The sequence below is a fragment of the Schistocerca nitens genome, chromosome 2 (assembly GCF_023898315.1).
Source record: "Schistocerca nitens isolate TAMUIC-IGC-003100 chromosome 2, iqSchNite1.1, whole genome shotgun sequence".
Classification (NCBI taxonomy): domain Eukaryota; kingdom Metazoa; phylum Arthropoda; class Insecta; order Orthoptera; family Acrididae; genus Schistocerca; species Schistocerca nitens.
Window position 1 is genome coordinate 397837642 of NC_064615.1, and position 12707 is coordinate 397850348.

Sequence of the window (12707 nt, forward strand, 5' to 3'; positions counted from 1 at the left end):
GTTACTTCCTATTTGGAGTGGCTAGTGTGCCCCCTATATTTCAGAGGTTTCTCAAGCAATTGATTCAAAGCATACCCAACAATGTTAATTATCTGAATGACATTATCTTACTGAAGTCCGATTGGAACATATGGCTAACGTCCCAGCATTGTTCAGCCACCTACAAAATAATAAATTGTGGTCCTTGCGCAGTAAGTATATCTTTTTCAGCTGGACATTAAGCATTTATAGCACATCCTGAATGATAAGGGTTTCAGCCACAGAAGAAAAAGTAAGAGTGTTTTGTGTCAATATACAGTACTGAGGAACCTAAGAGAAGTACAGTCTTACATGGTAAAGTAAATTACACTAAATTTATACCACAGGTATCTCAGATTGTGCACCTCCTAAATCAGCAACACTGGAAGGAGATCAAATTTGTGTGGTTCCATGCATGCTAGCAAGCAACTAAAAAAGTGTCTGCTGTCACCCTCATGCTAAGAGTGTTCTATATTAATGAACAGCAACTGTCAGTATGAAATCAAGGCATTACTATTTCATAAACACACAGATAGCACAGAGCAGCCAATTTTGTTCCCATCAAAGACAGTTACAGCCACTCACTGTCATTACTCAGCAATAAAGAAAGAAGTGTTTGCAGTCATATATGGAATCAGGAAGTTTCACATGTACCTATATGTTGCGAAATTTGGTTTGATTATGGACCACAAACAACTGATAGACTTCTTTGGCCACTGATCGAAGCTCCCAGAATGAATGGTGCTGAACCTGCCAATGTGGGTCCTCTATTTAAGTAAACACAATTAAAATACTCCTTACCAGTCCACTACATGGCTTGCAAGTGGAGGCACCATACAGGGAGTTCTTTTCTTTGCGCGACTACCTGAATACCACAGATGGTGTAATATTATTAGCTACAGAAGAAGAGGAGTCATCATCCTGCCCTCTTTCCAAATGTGTGTCCTCCAGGTTTTCTACACTTCTTACTACATCACTAAAAATTACCTGGAATCAATTCTGCAGTAGAATTTATTACCCAGGGTAGTTGTTGTCACACTCTAAACCAGCTGGTTCCAGCACAATGCTTTTCCTCGTGGTCTAAATCTGAGCATCCATTGGAGAGGGTTCACATTGATTTTGCTGCCATATTCCAGAGCTCTGTTGTTACTGGTAGTTGATTCCCACTGTAACTTTCCATTTGTGGGATGGATTTCAAGCATCTCTGCAACAGGCACAATCTGTTCCCTGCCTTCTGTCACACAAAACGTACCTTTGTGTGGGTTCCGAAGTGTGGGCTCACGTCTCTGGCTGGGTCCCAGGGTGCATTCAAGTGGTTGTGACCAGGAACATTACCTTGTTGAAGCGGCCAATAGCCAAGAGCAGATGGTTTGCCACAAGAATCGGCTTTGGTCACGACACAAATCACAGATTATGACCCCGCCAGGCTATTCAGGAACAGACATATGTAACAAACCAGAAGAACCGTTAGTTCCACTGTCCCCATTAGAGCCCCTGGCTCATTGTCATTATATTCTGTGACCCCTCTACAAGCCACAATGGTCTTCAAACACCATTAGGGAGAAACAAAGATTGCCTGTGGATACAATAGTCTACCCTCCCACTGTCTCTCCTGTCACCCACTTTTTAAGAAGCAAGCCCAACTGCTGACTCACGAACTGTGGACCAACCAGGGCAGTTCTGTGCATGATACTGCAGCTAAGTGGCCCTGCTTCCACCACTTTTGTACGGAGGCGACAGACGACAGTACTGACAGTTCTCCTCCCCCACCATCTTGGTTCCAGAACCACCATGTCTACTTATGGCCTACATCCTGATTAAGGAGGAGGTGAGTTAGTGTCCTATGATGCCTATGTAGGTTTGGACTTGGTAGCAGAGACACTAACGGTGTCCAAACCGGCATCTTCTAATCCCATCTGATGAGGTGCCAGAAGTGTGTGTGGTGGGTACGATGTCTAGTGAACCAGTAGGAGAAACATTACAACCTCCATCAAGTTCCTTTAAGTAGGCAATATAGCTTGCCATCTACACAATAGTGAAGTAATATTACTTTTCTGTACCTGTTATTCGAATAATCTCCATTATTTGAGTCATACTTCTGGAATTCTGCTCTGCTACTACAAAATGTGGCTTGCTACTGAATTTTTGTTTGTTTGCCCTTTCATTCTGGGACTCATCTCAACAGATTGGCTAGGCTGTTTTCTGCACCTGCTGTTAGTGCCCCACTTGTCTCTTAGCCTCATATAGTGATGTTTCCAGCTTTCCAGCTTCACACAGTTACTGTACTTTAGTGATAAAGTTATTACTGATGGTAGACAGACTACATTCTCTAGGTCAGCAAGGTTGTATTTGAGTGTTTCATAGGTATTGGCCAATTGTTCTGGTATAAGCAAGGAAAGTACAGTTAAATGTTATGTTGACTTGTGGTCCTTCAGTTCTACAAATCAAATGAATGTGTCTTGATTTATCTTCAGTCTTTGCAGCTGCAAAGTCAGAACTGCCTCTTTGGTGCCTTTACCTTTCCTAAAGCAAAACTGATCACCATGTAATATATCCTCAGCTGTCTTTTCCATTCTTCTGTGTATTATTCTCGTGAGCAACTTGGATGACTCCTGATGCTATGCCTGGTAGTCTCATCAAGCCACCATCTAGTCTCTGCACACTCTGCCAGACAGTGCTCTTCTCTCCACCCACCTTTACCCTGCTATCCCTCCCCCTTTCTTGCCCCACTCTAAATTGCTATTCATGTGACAGTCACATTCTGGTCGGAACTGCAGGTGGTGGCAGTCGTGTGCATAAGGTGTGCTTCCTTGTGTGTGTGTGTGTGTGTGTGTTTTCTTTGCTGAAAAGGCATTGGCCAAAAGCTATAATGTGTAATAGTCTTTTTGTTGTACCTGTCTGCACTTCGGTGGGTCATCTTTATGGTGAGTAGAAATCTATCCTTTTCCTAATATTGTTGATATTCCAAGCTAGAGTTTCCATTATTTGATATTAGATCACAAGCATTGTGAAACTTAGTGCCAAGCTTAGCTGGTGACAGAGAACTCCGGGGCCTTGTGCAGGGATTTTGGTGAAGTAGGAGCAGAAAACAGCCTGGCTAGCAAATTGGAATATAGCATTAAAGGTGACCTGGAGGAAATAGGAGCATTAGCAGCATACGCTCGTGAGTTTACAATACCATGACCAGCCGTGTTAAAAAAGATGTGAGTGGATATTATTATTGTTATTATTATTATTATTATTACTCTATTTTATTTTTGCAGTTGGGAGAAGGGGATTCTTCCTCTTAGACTTATTCTCAATTACTTTTCCTTGCTTTGTTGTTGTACTTCCTATATTATTTCTCAGACACATTAAAAAAGTGACAGTTTTTGCTTCCTTTCTGTCCATGGTGGGATTTAGGCTCCACTGTGAATTCTGGCCATTCCCTCTCAACTTCTCTTCTTCATGAGATTTATTAAGGAATCAAATTGTTGCAAGTAACTTGAAATTGAACTGACTCTTGACTATTCTTTCCTGGTCATTTTGTCCCTATGTAGGTGGGCATCGTACCGATTGCTTCTCATTAAATGGCTCTCACTTACTGATTCATCACAGAATTTTACCATTTTTAGGTGCTGTTTAATATACTTTTGTAACCCACATCATTTAGTTCCAGTAATTCTAGGGCTACTTTCTGCTGTTCTCCTTCAGATTTCTCTGCAGAGTGCTTCTAAAAAGCTTTCCAATTCTGGAATTCCTCCACATTAAGAACTCCCCATTCTCCAGCTTCTGCCCTTTGATACCCTTTTCCAAATTTTCTTTTCTTTTCATCATTCCATGTCGATGGAAAAGCATCTTCAAATATTTTCATGAAAACTATAGGAACTATTTCCCCTTCAGGCATGGAACATGGGTGTTTATTGGATAGATGACTTCCACTTTCTAGACAAAATTCCTCCCACCACTTGTTATCATTCCCTATCATTCTGGATGAGAGCACAGTACTTTCAACTCACCCTTGTCTTCAGATTCAAAAGCCGGCCACGGTGGCCGAGCGGTTCTAGGCACTTCAGTCCCAAACCGCACGACTGCTATGGTCACAGGTTCGAATCCTGCCTCGGGCATGGATGTGTGTGATGTCCTTAGGTTACTTAGGTTTAATTAATTCTAAGTTCTAGGGGACTGATGACCTCAGATTTTAAGTCCCATAGTGCTCAGAGCCATTTGAACCATTTTTTCAGATTCAACAAATTTCTCCTTCGAATCAGTAGTGTAGGTCCTACAATCTCCACTATCTTTACTAGCAGTTGTTTGAGTACATTTGACAGTGTGCAGTTAGCCATCTCTACCATCTGCTTCGTAATTTCCTATAACCCACTCTTAGTATGTTACGTTACGTGTACAGAATCTAGAGGTACTGAATGTACTTTTCTCATTTCCACAGCCAGATTTTGTTGAAATCTTTCTTTTGATTCACTGATAAAGTGACTGTTGTAGTTCACCCAGTTGTTTGTCAAACTTTGTTAAACTACCATCTAATTCAGTAAATATGTCTATATTATGTCGGTCGGAAGCTTCAGAGGCAACTGACAGGTTCTCTAACTCTCTTTATTTAAATAGTGTTTTCTGAGACTAAACTCTTCATTTTGATTTGATATCTGCAAACACAATTCCTTGTTTAAATCTACTAACTATTCTTTTTATTTCATCTCTTTCATTGTTGGCTATATGTAATATTACTTAAGCTATTAAAGTCTAATAAAGAGAGAGTTAATTTTGCCTCTTATTGCTATTTTTCCATTGATAAAGTTTCACAAACTCACTCGTTTGACTTCCTTCACTTTTACAATGGCCTTGCATCTGCTCCTCATCAGCACTGTATACTACCATAGCAGCGGTGTAGACAGCATCAGTTGGCTGCTGTACGTTGAACAACTGTGTTCACTTTTGCAATCACATTACGTAGCGGTGAGACGTGGCAATTGCTGCAAAGCAATGGCATCACTCTGTGACACCCATGGCGTTTTTTGACCTTCAAGCTTTGACAAATGGAATGTGGGAATTGGAAGTGAGGTACTTCTGGGCACCTGCTGCTGCTGTGCTGCTGTAATTATCACTTAGTTTGAAAACATTAGTTTTCTGTATTCCTAATTTCTTTTAGGTAGTGTCTTTTTTTCTTTTATCTTGTCACAGTTGTCACATATAATGGTTCTCTTTCTTGAGATTTTCTTTCAAATAGAAGGCTCAATTCTAGAAAAGAGAAGTTAACTTGGGAAAAAATTTAATCAAGATCTTTTTTCCCCTTCGCTATGACATAAAATGAAGTCCAAGTGTGTGTGTGTGTGTGTGTGTGTGTGTGTGTGTGTGGAGGGAGGGGGGGGGGGCGGTGATATAGATGATATATTTTTTCGATCTTTATTTCATTTTTGCTCAACAGAACCAACTAACAAGTCTTACTATTATTGTAATGAAGTTTCCAATCAGTCTCAAGATCAGTTAACAACTATTGTTAAAAATAAGAGTGGTATCTACTGTATGTGATGCATTATTGAGCTTGACATTTTTGGCCTGTGCAGCCGGCACCCATACGTATTACAGGAGGGACAAACCCCAGTTGTCTTGGGCACTCGCTCAGCTCACACAAAATTTTTAAAAATAACAAAAAGAATCAAATCTATGCAGAAGGAAACATTAAGTAGATGACACAATAGTCCATTAAATAAAACAGTCAAATAAGACATTACCTATGACTGTGCCGGTGGCAGGAGTATTAATGTTGGTGTCAATAATTTTAGACATTATGCTAACATCTCAGCAGGTTTTATGTTGTATTTGGAGTTACTTACATATAAGAGGGTGTTGCGTAGATAAATTATAAGCAACCTATTTGTTGAGTAATCTAGCAGTATGTTCCTAGTTGATGATGATTTTGGCATGCTCTGCAGTGTAACTTTCCCAAATTGGTGAAGAAATTTTAGGCTATAGGAAATCAACAGATAAATGTTCGACATGTTTGAATGCGTGGTCTTGTATCCATATAACACATGAAAATATTCTTGTGTGTCCAGCTGTGTCAAGTAGTTACACATTCACAAAATAATTTTTTGTGGGGTAGAGTGGCTCGATTGGATGAACAGTGTTGCGATGGAGGGCCTCTTAACTGTAACCATGGCTAACCAGTCCATAGTTTACATAGTCTTGGATACTGTTCCTGAAAACCTGACTAGATTTCACTGCTATGCTGACTATAGATTTATGGTCTGGGAGAGTTCTTGAAGCACCCCAGCTGCACCCATAACCACATCAGGTTCATGATGGAGTTTGATGTAGCGCACTGGCCTTCCTCAATATCCTTATTCTCTGAAAATCCAGAGTGGGTGTGAACCACGGTTTATACAAAAAATCCACTTGTGTCGACCAATACTTGTTTGTTTTTAGCTACCAGCACCTGGCCAAAGTATATTGTTCTGAAGACCTCAGTTCATCAAACAGAAGCCATCTCTGATGCTGAAAACTTGTTGCGAGAGCTGAACCACCAATGAAAAGTCTTCTATGAGAATGGCTATCACAAACAAATATCAGAAACAATTTCAGGAGGTATCTATAAGTAAGACACCACGAAGAAGAGGATAAAAACCTTGTGTTTTTTTTCTATCCTGTGGTTCAATGACATGGCAGATAGGCTGGCTCCTGCAGAGACATAACATCAAGTTGATCTTCAGGCCTCCAGCTAAAATATGCCGAATCAAGATTCTTGTGAAAGACAATGTAGGCCTCAGAATTTCCCAGCACTTGCAAAATAGCACTGACTATGTTCAGTATAATGTGAGGCAAATAGTGTGCACTATAGACCAACAGTGGACTGAACATGAAAGCTCAAAAATCCAGCAGTATCAGTTGTGTTGAACAAATTTTGGAAAATGAACATAAAATTTCATTCGATGACACGTCTGTTATCATGATGGGTAACAATTTCTGGGATTGTGTTATGAAAGAAGCTGTGAAATCAAAATATCTATTAACACCATTGATACAGGCAGCAGTTTGCCACTAAGCAAAGTGTGTAATCTGACCATTGTGAGGTTATAATTGGCTTGATGTGATGTTTGTAACTTTCCCGGCGTACTGATTGTTCCATAAAAACACGGGAGAACTGCCGTAAGTCAGTAACATCTTGCCACGATATTTCGGCACAAAGTCTTTTGGCCATCTTCATGTGAGTATAGCTGTAGAAGTACTGGCAAATATGCACTGAGCTCTGCTATTTAAAGCCAAAGGGGGCTGCATTGTGCATGCGCTGCGCATGTACTGTTTAGCGTGCGCGTTCACAACTCCGTGCGCTGCGCCTGGCACCCTCCGCGGTGAAAACTTGGCATTTCGATATCAGATTGATCTTCATCTTTATACCGATAACTACGTTGACTACGAAGTTTCTCTACAACAGGAATCCAAGCGGAATTTAACTGGTAACCACCATCTTGATTGATAAGAGTCTCGCTGTTTGATAATTTTATTTCTATGGGTTCATTTATAATTGAACACCAGAAATTTGATGTTTGAGCCACAATTTTTGTATCACTGTAATTCATAGAGTGGCCAGTAGAAATACAATGTTCAGCGATTGCGGACTTGATGGGTTGGAGAAGGCGAGTATGCCGCTGGTGTTCCACAATACGTTTCTGCACCGTTCTTGTTGTCTGCCCTATATATGACTTGCCGCAATCACACGGAATCTTGTAGACACCTGATTTACGTAGGCCCAGGTCATCCTTAACGGATCCCACCAGTGATGATATTTTAGGAGGAGGGCGAAAGATGACTCTAACTTGATGCTTCCTCAATATTCTACCTATCTGTGACGAGATGTTCCCAATAAAAGGTAGATAAGCCATTGACCTGAAGACATCTTCTTCTTCCTTGTTGCATCGTTTGTAGGACTGCATAGCTCTGTTCACTTGCTTAGTTGAAAAGCCATTCATTAGGAATACTTTTTGCAGATTGTTCACCATGATTGTGTCGCCATGGGGAGTCCTTTGTCCCGCCCCTGGTGGCAAATCTTTTTATGGAAGATTTTGAAGAGAGAGCTCTCAATTCTGCCACTTTTAAACCAACAGTGTTTTGGCGTTACGTGGATGACACCTTTGTAGTATGGCCTCATGGCGTGGACCGTCTCCAGGAATTTTTACATCATATGAATTCCATACATGAAAATATTAGACTCACTATGGAAACTGAAAACGATGGTTGTTTGCCAGTTTTAGATGTTCTGGTACGGCGCAAGAATGATGGCACACTTGGTCATTCGGTGTATAGGAAACCGACCCATACAGATTTGTATCTGCAAGCTACCAGTTGCCACCATCCTGCACAAACAATGGGTGTCCTTAAAACTTTAATCCACCGTGCCCATACTATTTCTGACATCGGCCGTCTTCAAGCGGAACTGAAACACGTGCAAAAAGTGTTCCTGATGAATGGCTTTTCAACTAAGCAAGTGAACAGAGCTATGCAGTCCTACAAACGACGCAATAAGGAAGAAGAAGAGGTCTTCAGGTCAACGGCTTATCTACCTTTTATTGGGAACATCTCGTCACAGATAGGTAGAATATTGAGGAAGCATCAAGTTAGTCATCTTTCGCCTTCCTCCTAAAATATCATCACTGGTGGGATCCGTTAAGGATGACGTGGGCCTACGTAAATCAAGTGTCTACAAGAGTCCGTGTGATTGCGGCAGGTCATATATATAGGGCAGACAACAAGAACGGTGCAGGAACGTATTGTGGAACACCGTCGGTGTACTCGCCTTCTCCAACCCACCAAGTTCACAATCGCTGAACATTGTATTTCTACTTTCCACTCTACGAATTACAATGATACAAAAATTGTGGCTCAAACATCAAATTTCTGGTGTTCAATTTTAATGAATCCATAGAAATAAAATTATCAAACAGCAAGGCTCTTATCAATCGAGATAGTGGTTACCAGTTAAATTCCGCTTGGATTCCTGTTGTAGAGAAACTTCGTAGTCAACGTAGTTATCGGTATAAAGATGAAGATCGATCTGATATCGAAATGCCAAGTTTTCACCGCGGAGGGCGCCAGGCGCAGCGCGCGGAGTTGTGAACGCGCACGCTAAACAGTGCATGCGCAGTGCATGCGCAATGCAGCCCTCTTTGGCTTGAAATAGCAGAGCTCAGCGCGTATTCGCCAGTACTTCTACAGCTGTACTCACCTGAAGATGGCCAAAAGACTTCGTGCTGAAATATCGTGGCAAGATGTTACTGACTTACGGCAGTTCTCCCATGTTTTTATGGAACTTTAATTGGCTTGTTTATGCTGAGACTTCTTTCATGATGTGGTCTTCTTCACCTTGAGATAATGATTTTTAAGTTCTATTTGCTTTACTTTTTATTGAGTTATCACTGATGTAATAACTGAACATTCTTCTACATTCAGAAACCAATTACACTTTTTGAGTCCATAGCCATTTTAACTAAATTAAAATCTGGCCATTTTACAACCTAGCAATGAAAACTTTGATGCCAATTTCAGCTGTTCCCTTAACTATAGTGAAACAGTCCATACCTATTAGGTCAAAATCATTTTGGACTACAGTCTTCATTCTATGTTGGTCCCTAGCACAGTTTTGCCCAGCTTCCAACTCTTAATTGGAAATGCATGAGAGCTGATATGTACTTTGTTATTCGGTGCCTTAGTTTTATCATCAAGTATGCCTGCTCTGTAAGTGCCGTCAACAAATATTTCCTCAACAGAAATAGCAACTCTTAATTAAAAATTTCTCTCACTACTTTTTAACCAAAATAAACAATAGTTGCATAACTCTTCATACTTTATACTGACAAAATGCTGTTTAGTACTACCATGCAAACTGTTCGGTAACACTATTTCTCATTACCTAACTATCAGTCCTGTTATGTTGTTAGTCCAATAATTTGTGGTCTTTGCTGACTGACCACCATAATGTCTCAACAATTCTGTTTCCTCAAGGTGTATGAGCATTTGTCTGCCTTCTGTGATAAGTTGTGCATAGACCAAATTCCTATCTGTCAATAGAAGCTGAAGTCGTTCTTTCTAAACAGCTTTTGAATACCATGACTTGTTACTGATCTTTTTGAAAATAGTTGCACATTGTAAGTGTGAAGCATGTTAGGCATTACATTTTCATATAATTGCTTAATTTGCATGGTGAATTTGCAGTGTCCTAGTCAGTGTAGTTAAAAAATACTGTAGTCATTGTAAAAGACACTGAGACATAGGAAAAGTACTACAAAATCGGTTATGAGGCTCCTTGGTAACATTACTGTGAGTTAAAATATATTTTGAATTTTTTTAATGGTTTTAGAATTATTAGATGACAAATTTAACAGAAACTATAAAGTATAATGACTTCATGACAACATTTTAAATACCTGATACAAATGTAAAATTTCATTGTTAGGTTTTTTCTTATTAAGAAGATAGAATAGGTGATGTAGTTTGTCAATTTTAATGTTAATTTCAGAAAAAGAAATATTGAGTACAGTGTTTACTTTGTGTTTCTTGCAAACAGCCGGTTCAACTTTATAGTTGCCTTAAAGGAGAGAAGCATGTGAGAAAATTACAGTGCATTCTATGCCTATACAGAGATTGGTTAATTTTAGAGGCATTCTGAAACATAGAGAGATTACTAACAGACATTTTTGCAGGAACAAAATCTTTTTGTGTGTAGCTGCTTTATAGTTCTCTTAACATTTCTATTACTATTATTGCACTGTGTGATGATTTGTCATTCCATTTATGTTTTGCATACTCTTTTATTTCTTCTTTGATTGCTTAATCAACTTGTTGCAGTTTCACCCAGAGTGATCCTATAGTCACCAGGTTGTCAGTTATGGACCAAACTGCACGGATCGCTGGCACTGAAAGAAGCACACAAGTAGATGCTGACTCTGTTTCCACAAAGGTGTCAACTATAGATCGGATTTTACAAATCTCTACCAGTGCAAAATACACACAGACTGATCATGTGGTCACAGAATTGTCAATGGGGGATCAAACTGCACAGATCTATTGCAGTGAAAATTGCACACACACAAAGGCCAATCTTAAGATGACAAAAGTGATGACAATGGATCAAACTACACAAACCTCCAGTTGTGAAATCATCGCACAGGTGCACTCGGGTAATAAGAATTTCTCTTTTGCTGTGTAATAATAACCATTATATTGTAGTTTTTCAGGGAAGTGTCACCAGGTGCTAACTAAAAAGTTGTTGTGCAAATGGGCTTTCAGTCATTTTATGGGTTCCAAACTTGCATATGCATTGTTTTGGGTATACTTGGTGAAGAAGCGAGTTACTCTTACAGGAAGCAACACAAGAACAAAAAGTTTTATTACATTAATCTCTTGTTTGAGTGAAGTGGGAGTTGATGGAAGTTAGTCTGAGCATTGGTTTCATGAATGTGTGTTGATAAACTGTTTATAATCATTCAATTTTGTGATGTATTTTCCAGAGCTTTTGTTTACTTTGCTGTAGCATATTAATCTCAGCTATGCTTCTAAGCTCACCAGGTAAAATACTAGTTATCCATTGAAAAGAACTGCTCTTTGGAATTCTGTAGATGGTGTAGAACTGGTACCAGACAGCCGTGTGTGTTCCACTTCTGACAAAAGCCATGACAGTGAAATGGTATGTTTGTGCCAGTGGCAGCTATGGAGTCATTATAGTAAAATGGCCCAACATGGAGAAGTGACATAGTGGCAGAAAATAGTTGTATTTGGATGTGCCCATGCCCACACTGTTAGTTGCTCTGTTTTTGATGTATCACTGCAGGCTCTTCAACGCATGTACAAGGAATGATGTACCATTCACTGCCACATAACACAGCATATGAACAGTAGCCGTAAAAAGACCTTGACAAGGACCGGAGAAGGCAGTCACACCTTTTCAATGACAATTTGTGTCAAATCCTACAAGAATTGCTGCCATCAGTGAATATGGTTCTATTGCAACTACTTCTGATTGAACATTGAGAACGAAACTGCATACAATAGTTATTTGGAGTAGAATATCTCATGAAAGGTCATTGCTCACAGTAGTATATAAAGCTGCAAATCTTTAACAGGCCAAACAACACAGAATCTTGATGTTATCTGAAGGGAGATGTGTGTTGTGGTCTGACAAGTTGCGATTGCACGATGTTTTAATTGATGCAAACCTATGGCCCACTTAGATATTCAAACTGCAGTGTGAGCGGGGGTGGGGGGTGGGGGGGGGGATGTAGTTCGGGTCAGATATGTTTCAGTGATGGTTTGAGGATGTTTTTGTACCATTACTTGGGCCTTGTCATTCAGGTTACTGTGTCAACATGAATAAAGAAAAGATGCCCAATGATTGTCATGGGAACAGATGTGTCACTTGGAACTTGTGACTAAAATTACCAGGAGCATTCTATAGAGAAGCTGTTGTACTAAGACTAACGTTTTGGTCGATGGCTGCTAAGCACACAGATACTGAGGATGGCGAGACACCTGCACAACTCCTATCACAGTTGGTCTCCAGCAAAGAACAGCAGCTGAATGATGTGCTGTGAACGCCACTTGGTTTTTTTTTTGTTGATTTCAACACCTCACCGCAGTGGAGTTCTGCTGGCAGAATGAGTGTCCCATAGCAAACCTGACTGGGGTAGTGGGTTACAATCTGTTCC

General features: G+C 40.1%; 1 protein-coding gene across 1 annotated transcript in view; it reads left to right on the forward strand.

Annotated features, from left to right (window-relative positions):
* Window positions 1-12707, forward strand: part of LOC126234423 (uncharacterized) — a 166922-nt gene that overhangs the window by 76376 nt on the left and 77839 nt on the right. Inside the window, exon 9 of the mRNA XM_049943114.1 lies at window positions 10852-11183. Within this exon, the coding sequence (XP_049799071.1) occupies window positions 10852-11183 (332 nt within the window). The remainder of the gene's footprint in view (window positions 1-10851; window positions 11184-12707) is intronic.